General features: G+C 41.4%; 1 protein-coding gene across 2 annotated transcripts in view; it reads right to left on the bottom strand.

Annotated features, from left to right (window-relative positions):
• The window catches only part of AGBL1 (AGBL carboxypeptidase 1), an 822,820-nt gene that overhangs the window by 160,048 nt on the left and 650,630 nt on the right, over positions 1–12,142 (bottom strand). The window contains exon 22 of one of the 2 annotated variants that reach the window (XM_073226990.1): positions 3,141–3,258. In XM_073226990.1, the coding sequence (XP_073083091.1) occupies positions 3,141–3,258 (118 nt within the window). Of the gene's footprint in view, positions 1–3,140; positions 3,259–12,142 lie in introns of those variants that run through there. The other variant, XM_073226992.1, reaches the window with a different exon arrangement.

Here is a 12,142-nt window from a genome sequence, read left to right on the forward strand (position 1 = left end):
TGGATGACCTGCAAAGACTTACTTATCCTTGGCCAAGAAGGAGCAGCTAGACCCTTTTCTTGTTTTCACAGCTTTCTAGGTAGTTAAAGAGAAATAATAAAGAGTAAATCATTTGATGCCTCTGTTTTGCCGCTGGAAGCATTTGGTTAACAGCACTTGCAGGCTGCAATCCCATTGTGAAGGGTCATCAGCACATGAGTCTCCTTGGAGAGGTGAATTCACTTCTTCCTCTCACTAGCTCACAGCAGCTTTTAGCCACATTTCATAATTCTGACCTTAGAACACAGGTTTGAAAAAGATAATGGATGAAAACACTCTGTTGTTGGAAATGTAGGGCAGGAAAAAAGTGCTGTCTGGTGACTGTCTTATTTTGTTTCTATAACTGAGATTCATCCTAGGCTCTCTAGAGGAAGGACATTGGACATGAGCTTGCTCAATTTTCTCAGCTTTCAGATGGGGAAACTGAGAGATCGGGAAACTGAAATGAGGCCACTGGGCTTGCTTTTGGCAGTTAAAACTCCAATCGAGATCTCCTAACATCCTAACTGGAGTTCTTTCCACTGCAGCAGTTCTGAGGGCATTGTTATCTGAATTGAATAAAATACCAGGGATTACAAGGAGACAAGATTAAAGAAAGAGCTCAGCTGTGGGTGGCATGGAGCTGCTCTGTAAAGGAATGAGATACCCAGAAAGTGGATGGAGTGAAAGAAAACAGGCCGGCAGCTAGAACATTATGACCAACGAAAGGAGGCTCTTAAGGTCATGGGTAGGGACCACTTTGAAGGCTAGCTATGAACTTGTCTGTGGAAAGTCTCAAACACCAGCATTAAAGGTATCGCTGTATTGTTGATAATTCTATTATTATTCAATCAATTGCATTCACAAATTATGCCTCAATATTTAGAAGATTGATTCAAACTTGGCCTTAAAAAGAAATCACCATGGAGACCATAACTAACAATTCTATTTCCACCAGGAAGGCTCTCATAGTCAGTAAAGCCCAGAACACTTTTTCTGAGTACTTAAATACTGGCTAAAAGAAAGAAAACCTTCCCATCATAAAGAAAATCAGTCTGGATTCATGTAACTAGGCTTAATGGAATGAAATTTCTCCAAAAGGTTAATTTCCGCCTTCAGCAAAGCCTTCATAATAGGCTATTATGTGGTAGACAGGGGCAGGAGAATGGAGGTGGGTGCCGCAGTTGATGCCATTGCAAAGCAATTTTGGAATAAAATACAACATTCAGGTCCAACTCAGGAAGAACAACCCTGCCCTTGCCTCGTGGGGTTGATGACACACGACCTAATTGATTGTTTTCCTCAAAAGACTGGCGATTTGATTTATTCTCAGCAATTTTCTTTCCTAACAATTCTCTGGCCTCCGCTCCCATGCAAATCTAGCAAGAAGGAAGGGAAGGGTTCCACGTGCCATTTTCATATAAGCCCAATATACCATCAAATCGTTTCCTTGTCTGCACAGCAGTGCATTTTAGAATCTGAAAGATCTGTACTCTGGGCATTAAGCAAATGACTTAAGTAATGGCTAAATAGCTCCTCCCAACTTTAAACATGTTGACCTAGCCTTAAGGTAACGGTCAGGTCTCATCTTCTATCACCATGTTTGGAAAATTACTTGGTTGTGTATATACATGTGAGGGAATTGTACATGATACATTAATAATGACTGACATAAAAGGCGTGTTGGAAGGAGCTTTGGACCAGCTCTTGGGAAGCATGGCTGTGTATCCTGTGTCCTGCATCTGCTAGCTGAGCAACCTCAGACCCCATTTTATTTTAGCCTTACTTCTGCGAGGTAAGACACATTTCAAATTCATTCCAGCTTTAGAATTCTGTGATTCCACCATTACATTTATCTTGTCCTTTAGAATTCCAAGCACAACCACAAACAGAACTTTAACAGACATCACTAGACAGCCTGACACATGCTTTTCTTTTGTTATTTTTGTCCACTGCTTGTATGTCTTCCCCCAAAGCATTTCAGATTTTTAAAGTACTCGGCTAAAGATCCTGCAAATTATACATTTCATGTTGTTTATACATTTAGGCAACTACGGATGCCTTCAGGGTTATGATTATAAATGATGGTATTGGCTTGTTTTAAGAAGCAAATAACTCCAGGAAAATGTGACTCAATAGAATTCCAAGTGTTTCCACCCAAAGTCCTCCCCCCACTCCCGACCATACACACATATAACTTTAAACTTTCCAAAATGTGTAAAATGAAAAATCCATGCTAGCATGGAGAGAATACAGCAAAACAACAACATAAAAAAAAGCCACGATTCATTCTCTTGTTGTATTTTTTCAATTAAAAAAAAACTTTATGCTTTTTTGGGTGGATGCTTATGAAAATAATTTACGGGCTACCCTGGGTGTTGCGTCTGTTATCATTTTAGTTCTCAGATCCACAAATCCTGAAATGGAAAGCTAAGACCGGTTTGATGTCATGGTAGGTAAATGTGATTCTTTCCACTCATATGCCAAAAATCATACAGTAAAAATTGTTAATTTTTTGAATAATTATTTATCTACAAAAAGAGAAAACATTTATTAAATGAAGGGGTCCAACTGAAATGAGTACCTCTAAGTAAGCATTTTAGAGGCGGCCCTTATTTTTTTGGAAATTATGAAACAAACAAATCTCCTAAAACAGCATCCCTAACACAACGCGCATCCCCCTCTCACTAGCACCTGCCAGCCCTCCGCTCCTTCCTTCTCAGGCTGCCTCCTAATACTTAGGAATTCCGTTAAATATGTTGCTACATGCATCATTTCACCTGTTCCTAGTTGCTCTAAGTGGAAGGGAGGGCAAGGTTTTTATTTTCAGAGATTTCCTTCCTTGACGAAAGTCACACTACCAACAATTAAACTGGAAGGAGAACCTCAGCATCCTAGTTCCCATCCTGCTGGTGTTTGCACTGCATTCTGGGGGATGGGAGGAGTGAGCCAGGGATGGTATTATTCTTTACCATTTATTTGTGCCCTTTTATTAGAATTTGCTGCATAGCAAATGCACGCATTATTCTATGGTTCCTTGGACAAGCAAGTATGATAGAGAAAAGGAGAGAGCACAGACTGTTCAGACTGGAGATGGCCACATTACACATACTTTTGCCTACCTGCTCGCTGAAGTATTAGCCAGCTGCAGGGTATCCACAAACTGGAGGCAGGATACGGAGATGGCCTCGAGAGACGCAGCTCCTGGTTTAAGCAGCCCAGAGCCCATGCTCTGCTTATCTGTGAATATGATATATAAGACTTCAGTTGAACACCATGGATTGACAGCTATTACTGGGAGTTCACCAGTTTTAAAGTAAGAAATTCTGCCAGTTTCAAAGTGGAAACATCAGCTCTCTAGAAAGCTCAGATCTCTCTGAAGATCACCAGGCTGACTGGTGATGCCAAGCAATTCTGAGCTTTTTTCTAAAAACTCCTGGGTCTTCAGCTAATTATCTGAAAGGAACCTATGGACACTGCCCTTATATAACATGGTGATGTTTTAGACTGGGAGCCTCACACTCCTGAGGGTTAATGCTACTTGGATGGTCCTCCCTGAGATGGGGCGACACAGGCAAAGGTGATGGAATTCATGGGTGGAGTCAGACGTCTGAGTTGGTATTTGGGGCATGTGATCAGTAGCCGGCATTATGACGCCTGGCTACTGCACATTTTATATTGTCCAAGGCCTAGGAAAACGTGGGATAAAAGTCCTTCATTCATGACTTTATATTCCTTTTGTCCAGAGCCACAAAGGGCAGACTTTGAAAGAGCATCTCCACATATGGTCTTTCCACTCAAAAAACGCTAGGCTCTTTCCTTACTACAACTGTTGACATCAGATACTTTCTTACTGAAAAAAAACAATTGCTCAAGGCCTGATCTAGTGGTAAATAAAAATGAACTAAGAATGTAAATGAATAGCGGAATGGGCAGGAAGGAACGGCAGACATTGAAAAAAAAACTAAATGACACGTAAATTAACACAGGTTAAATGAACATCTGTTGACTTCTAATGTGAAAATAAACTGGTTAAATACAAGTGAAACTTTATGAGCTAAGTACATTCATCCGATAAAATATTTTAATAAGGGAAACTTTGTGATTAGAAGAGGTTGGGATGGAAGAGACAGATGGGCACATTCCGTTGTCAAAGAGGCTATAATTCAAATACGCACACACAGAAAATGCATGGTACCTGAACAAAAAGCAAGACTGAATGAAGAGCACACTCATTATTAAGACTGTTACCTCCTTCCACATTTGTAAGGGCTCTGAAACCTACCACCGTGTCACAGAAGGAAGGGAAGCAACCCTAAGTTCAAAGAGCTGCTCCCCCTCTGTATTTGCTGAATAATCTCAGGCAAGTGGCTTGCTATCTCTGAGCCTCAAGGAAAACCAAGTTTACCGTCAGGATTGATATGGACTGAAACTGGGCTGGAAAAATCGGTCTGCTAACAAGATATCTCTTGGACAAGGTACCTTTGGTTCCTCCCTCCTTGTCCCGCGTAAGCCGTGTGCTTTCTCTGACTTTGCCTCTCAGGGTGCCTCTGTTCTAACTCTCTTTCCTCAGCATCACAGGGACTCAACAGCTTTATGCCTTCAGTTTGCATATCATCTTATGTGGCCTCAGTTTTGCCTTGTGACTTTTCAAAACCTCTATTCCCTGAGATAACTGAACCACGATCTCACTACTCTTGGTTAGAAAGGCCCGTACAGGAATCTGATTGACTGAGCTTATCATTTTTTTTTGGATTTATTTTTATTTCCTGAGACATGACTTACATAGAATAAAGTACATACATTTTAAGCACCTGGTATTGTAGACTAGGTATGTCTTTCCACCAGTTACACTGGCAGGAATGATTGCCCTAGAGGTCTGTGATAGGCAGGGAGACACAGTGATTGAAATTTCTAGTTTGCTGGTACATGGAAATAATTCTTTCAGTGGTTGCTACTGATCATAATGATCAACTATGGATTATACTACTGACGTTTTATCTATTTATTATTGCCCTCTGCCTTACGTAGTCTAAAATGTTTTTTTCCTATTATTTGCAAATTCAGCTGCTTCAGGCATAAGGAACTGAGATTCTTACTTTAATCTCAAACAGTTGGTTATAATAGTGTATCACCAGGTTTCTGAGGGATCAAACCTTTGCTGAAGTCATGGCAGTATTTCTGAAAGTCCAACTCCTGCCCTGATGATTCACTGAAATTCTAGCAGTTGCCCCACGGCATCCAACCCTCCAGACTATAGTTTTGGTGACTTAGCAATTCTCTACCTTTCGTTCTATTGTTAGTACTGTGTTTGTTTATTCTGCACGTGTCTCAACGTCAGTCTTTAACAAAGAAAAATCTGAGTGACTTGCACGGTCACCAGCCAGTAGAGGGCGCTCTGATTGGTGCTGGGTTAAGTTTTCACACAAGTCACTTCCTACGTCTAAGGAATGCCTATAAACGAATAGCTTCCTTTAGGGCCAGGAGGCAAATCCATTGTGTTCAGGGTTACGATGTCACTGGGCACAAATACAGTGATCTACACATACTGAGTCTCTTAGAAACAAGTTGTGTTCAAAGCCAGGGTACTAACCTATTCAGAAAAGGTCATTACAACTGGCAAACATCTTGCTTGGCTTGAGAGGCTCAAAGTCTTCTGGGTTTCTGGGATTAGGAATAATGATATTCACTTTGTTCAGAAAAGATTTATGTACTGAGGATAAACTAAGAGGAAATAAAGTCATGGATGTGGAAGTTGGCAAAGCAGGCCGAGATGAACCCATCCACGTTAAATTCCACAGGAGAGATGGGAGGATAGAGAGACACTCAAGTCTTCTAAAGAGAAGACAGTAAAAGGGGGCAAAGTAACAGGAGAAAAGCATGAGAAGCAAGTGAGGGTGGGAGGAGAGTAAAGGAAAAGAGAAATGAGAAGGAAAGAGGGGATGATAAGCAGATACTATGTTTTCCTTCTCTTCAGTTAAGAGTTCTGTGTTTTGCTGGTCCAGTGACAGCTGCTCTCCGCTCCCATCAACGACAGGAAGCCTATCAGCACCTATCTAGTGGACAGCAACTTAACCTACATAGGAACAAGGGATGAACAGCATGAGCATCTGTCTACTACAGAGCAGTTCTCCACATGCTCCAAGATACCAGACGGGCCATTGATATTGGAGCAGAATACAATATTTAGGAATGGCGCTAGGAAATGTTTCCTACCTATTAGTGTTGTAATACATTTTCTTGCAAAGGACCTGGTATTTCTACACCCTGTGATTACAAACCATGTCTGTTAGGACAGTGGTTCTCAAAAATGCATTCCCTGAACCAGCATCACCTAGAAGTTATTAGAAATGCAAATTCTGGACCCCACTATAGACCTACTGAATCAGAATCTTCAGAAGTGGGGCCTAGTGCTCTGTTTTAACAGGCCTTTGGGTGATTTTTACGTGGCTGAAGTGTGAGAGCCACAATACAAGGAAATGTTATGATTCTCATTATGTACAGGGAGACTATCTGGTGCCCAGAGGTGAAGTCAAATTATCCAGGTAACCCACAAATAACCTAGGTCTGGTTTCTTCCCCTCCCATGTTCCTTCTCCACTTGTCAGGCTTCTTCCCACTTCTGAAAGCTAATACGTTTCAGAACTGCAATGCTTCTCTCTCCTGAATTGGGAACAAAGCTAGAACCCACAACCAAACACACAAAAAGCAGGCCTGCTGAGCATTCTAACCCTATTTATTGTACTTTGATTAACAGATGAACTGACACAGCTTTTCAATAGAGGAAATTGTTCAAAGCTACTATCACAACTAACAGGGCTCTACTTTCAAGGAATATGCTGGCCATAAACCTAATCAGCAAGTTCTCAGCACCCTTGCAATAAAATTGAGCCCTGAAGCATCCTGATAAGATTACAGGCCTCCTAATTTAAATGGGATTAGAAGTTCTTCATGTCCTTGTCAAATGAAGACCATTCATTGCACCACTGGGAGAGCAATGTCCTTTGTGCAGCTCTTATCAGCTAATCTACCATGGTCCAAACATCTGTTTGTGTATGTGTACACATCTGTGTATGTGTGCATCTCTGAATAGGCAGAATGTTAAATATTAGATTTAATTCTATGAGTCCATCCCCCTGCTAGAATCATAAAAATCATATGCAAAGAAAGTACAATAATTAAAATATAATTATGGAGAACATCCTTTGTATGTGTGTACATTATGAGTAATATTGTTTTGGCACATCATCTGGATTGAAGACTTCAGAAAGGTGTAATGATCACAGAGCCTAGTGGGGGGATAGTAGAGAATTTTTGTTCACTGCACACAGTTTCAAATCTTGATTCTGCCACTTATTAGCTACGTGACTTCGGGTAGGTTTCTGAACTTCTGTAAGCCTCAGTAATCTAGTGTGTACAATAAGGGAAATACTATTTCACTTGCAGTTTTACACTGACCATTTTGTGGCATAATAGTTTAGGTAAACAAATTGAAATTGAAAGGCGCTAAATAATGAGCGATATTATAAAACAACATGGCCTGGCTCTCGAGGAGTAAATAGCACGATTGCTGAGAAACGACAGATACGTGTAAAGCGTCAAACCACAATAAAAGAGATAGATGACCAATTAGTAGGGCATGAATGGATATGGTTAATTTCACAATAAATGCTTTTAGAGGTCATAGATGGAGGAGAAGAGAGAGCAAGAGCTACAGAAGATATTCAGATCAGGGATGGTTTAAACTGAGCCTTAAAGGAGTTGGGTGGAGAAGTGAGAAGGGTGAGTGGATGGTAATGTGCAGGATGGATTTAGGAGGTGGTGGGTAGGCCGCCTTGGCTGAGAGGCTGGCTCTGGGGCCATGTGTATTTGCAGATACGCACAGAAAGGCAGGTTGCGGTGGGCTAGATTACAGGGACCTTTGAATGTCAAGTCAATGCATCATATGGACAACCGAAGGAGAACGTCTTTCCAGTTCACCTTAATCTGTCCTATACGCATATAATTCAACAGATCTGGTCAGCCTCCTGTTACTCATTATGTTTTCACCGTTGCCGAGAGTAAAAGGGAGACAAGAGGAAAGAGATAAGAGATGGGCGCGTCACCCCATTACTGATGGTTAGCGCTGGTGATGGATCGCTCGGGCCACGGCCGTCACCCCTCAGCCTGATGTTTCTGGTCCCTTCCCGCTGTGCTGCACTGGGTGGGACCCTTTTGCATTTTCTGCCTTTTTATCTTTCATGTGCTTTGGTCAAGCCTCCCCTGTCAGAATGAAAATTTCTCCTCCTTGTTATCAAGGCCTTCTCTCACAGATCTGATAATAAACTGATGAACGCTTTTTGTTATTTCCTAAACCAGTCCCTGCATCTCTGCTGTTTATTCTGAACTTCACATTATGCATTTGTAGTTCTTCTCCTGGGTAATGACTCCCTAGCCGTCTTTACATGTTACCTCTTTTCCGTTCTGGACTGTTTCATTATGAATCCTTCTATATCCTCTTTTTTGAATAATGAATGAAAAATAGTTTTGGATTCCCTTTTTGATCACAGTTGATATTCTATGTCACCTAAGGTATACTTTATTGCATTTATAACTACAATTATTAAATGTTGTCACTCTTCTGCCTTCAGTTTAGTTTCCCTTTTTGAAAAAATGAATTGGCTTTGCTTTCTCTCTATGGCTGTTGTTATATGAACTGTCTTCTCTCACTGTGATATTACTGGTAAATTTACAATTTTAATACTACTACTTATTATATTGACATTTGAAAATAAAAGACTATTATAAAAACTATCTTTCCTACTTCTTAGCCCTTTGCTTAGCTAATTTCTGATTCTAAACTACTTGGATCTTTAAAGATTTGTCTTTATCTTCTATCTGGGCCAAAAAAGGGTAACCCAGTCAGTGAAAGATTGAAAATTATAAAATTACCTCAGTTTCTCATGAGCACAATTTCAAATAAGTCCACATGTAGGAAGCACCAGTGTATTGAGTAAGTTTTTCTTACAGACCTAAGCACCTGCGTAACACAGTCTTCATTCAATTCAGGTTGGAAGAAGACCCACAGGGACATGGGAGGGGCATGTCTATTTCACGAAGACCTCAGTGCACCTTGAACACCTCAGCAGTTATTGCTACATCCACCACTTCAAAGGAGACATAGGGCAGGGCCACGTAGAAAATACCTACTCTGTGGCTAGCTAAGACTTCGACTAGAAGTGTGGAGTCCAAGAAAAGTGGGGATGTCACATGTAAGCCTTGATTAAAGTCCAGGGCTTGGGCAATCTGAGCCAAGCATTCTCTGGCACCTTGAGCCTGTATCCTACCTTGTCCCACTAAAAAACTCCAATTCTTATGTTCAAACTCAGGCTTGGATAGAGCAAGGACAAATCTCTGTCTAAGAAAGCCCATTTTTAGATAGATTTGTGGAGTTGTGGTTAAGAAATTGGGCACAAACTTGGAGCCTTACTGTTTGGGTTCAAATCTCAGTTCAACCACGTATCAGCCATGTACACTGCATGTGCCACAGTTTCCTCAAAAATAAAATGAGGACAATAATAGGATCTGCCTCATAAGGCTGTTGTGAATATATGCAAAGATAGGTGAGATATGTAAAGTTAACTCATGTATATTCCTTAGAATGTTCCTGGGATGTGGGGAATGCTATATAATATTGGTTGATATTATTTTTGGTAGGCAGAATTATAAAAATACATCCCAGTGAATCCTGCCCTTATAAAATTCCCTCCCCTTTTAATCATGGCTGGAAACAGAATATGAAGAGGTCTCACTGCCATGATTATGCCATAAGACTTATTGTCATAAGACAAAAGGGAGATTATAAGGATAGGTCTAATTTAATCATACAAGCCTTTTAAAAGCAGAGAGTTTCCTTCCTTCAGCTGGTAGCAGAAGAAAAAAGACAGTCAAAGCATACAGCAAGTTCAACACACTGTTTCTGGCTTTGAGGTGCCACATGCGGAGGAGAACCGGCAGCTTCTAGGAGCTGAGACCAGCTCCAGCCAAGGAAATGGGGACCTCAGTCCTAAAACCACAGAACCTGAATTCAGCCAACCCCTTGACTGAGCTTAGACACAGATTCTTTTCCTGACCCTCCAGATAAGATCCTAGGCTGTCTAACACTTGAGTCTCAGCTTTGAACATGGTGAGCAATGAACTCAGGATAGTTCTCCTGAACTTCTGACCTACAGAAGGTGAGGTAATTAGGGGATGCTGGTCTGTGCTGCTAAATGTGGGGTAATTTGTTTTGCAGCCATATGAAGGTACGGCACAGTTACTGACATCACCAAGGGGACAGCCCTCTACTCGGGAGGCCCATCACAGAGCGGGTGATGCAACTCTACCTGCTTCTCCTTTATCCCACTCCAGTCCCACGGGGGCTTCCAACACTGAGGCTGCTTCCTGAGTTGGAGGCATCCCTCATATGCCATCTTTGCCATATCATCTGCCATAGGCATTGTGGCACCAGCTATGAAAGCCCCGTGAGAGAGACTGCCACAGTCACACCTATTTACCATCTTCTTCCTCTCACGGCAATGCCCCTCTGTTGCAAAGGTTACCCAATTAGTGTGCTTGAATCCTCCATTTTGTTCTTTTTCCATACAAAAGTTTTTCCTTAGGAAGCAGAGTATGTGTGTGTATGTATGTGGGGGATGGGCAGTGATTCATGGATGATCCTGAATGTGGGTGTTAATCTTTAACTTTCTGGGTACTGATTTTCCTTGCCTTTTTTTTTTCATGTCATATGTCTGGTCCTGTCACCCTAGAGTCACTTTGGATTTAAAAAAGAGATTAAAAAAAAAAAAAAACAACCAGCTAACCAGCAAGAACAAAACATTCAGAAGTTTACTTGGATGAACGATCTCTGTGGAATGTCACTGACTTATGACAGATGACATGGAACTCCATTTCCAACAGAGGTGGGAGGGCAAGTCCCATTTCTCCTCTTCTTCCTTGCTGAGTGGCCTTGTTGAGTGGCTTCCTCAGAGCACTGGTAAGTGGAAGTTAAATGAAGTTGAGAGGCAGGGGTAGTTTTGGATTTAACATCAGACATCCTGGCCTAATAAAGCAAATCGAGTAGCAATTAAAACTAGGTAATGGTTATATGATCTCATAGGTTTCTGCTTGTAAGATCACAATGAACCCCAAGCACTCTTACTCCAAGGGTGGTTTCAAGATAGAACTCTAACAAAAAAAGGAAACACAGCCATGGGGAGCACCTTATACTGTCCACAGAACTCAGGGCATGATAAATAGAGACCTGAAAAATCATTTCCTGACCCACATCAGACACCTTAGGGGAAATCCTACTTGTCCTAACCCAAATCTGATTTTGTTGGGATGGTGCCATATTCCTCTATGATCACTTAACCTGCTTGAAATTCATGTTATTTATCTTTAAAAATGTTGCTCTGAACATTTGCTTTGGGTATTTCACATGCACATCACCATCCGCTACCCCTGGGAGATCCCTTCAAAAGGTCACATGGCATTTCTATCTAGAAATATGGAAGACAGGCGGTGCAAAAGTAACACGGATAGGTATATGGGGAAAGAATAGGTGTTGAGGAGGTTTTAAAATAAGATGCTGAAAACTACAGATTCGTTTCTAATTGAATTTGAATAAGGAATCATGAAAGCAAGAAAAAGAAGAAAGAGGAAAGGAGAGAGAGAGAGAGAAAGAGAGAAAGGAGCAGGGGGAGAAAGAAAGAGAGAGAGGAAGGATGGACGGCCGAAAGGGGCAGGAAGGTGGGAAAGTAAATAAGCCACTGGGGGTTGTTTCTTTTTATTTATTTATTTATTTTTATTTTGGTATCATTAATCTACAATTACATGAGGAACATTACGTTTACTAGGCCCCCCCTTCACCAAGTCCCCCCCACAAACCCCATTATAGTCACTGTCCATCAGCATAGTAAGGTGCTGTAAAATCACTACTTGTCTTCTCTGTGTTGTAGAGCCTGCCCCGTACCCCCCCACATTATACATGCTAATTGTAATGCCCCCTACTTTTTCCCCACCCTTATCCCTCCCTTCCCACCCATCCTCCCCAGTCCCTTTTCCTTTGGTAACTGTTAGTCCCTTCTTGGGTTCTGTGAGTCTGC

This window comes from Manis javanica, chromosome 18, assembly GCF_040802235.1.
Source record: "Manis javanica isolate MJ-LG chromosome 18, MJ_LKY, whole genome shotgun sequence".
Taxonomy (NCBI): domain Eukaryota; kingdom Metazoa; phylum Chordata; class Mammalia; order Pholidota; family Manidae; genus Manis; species Manis javanica.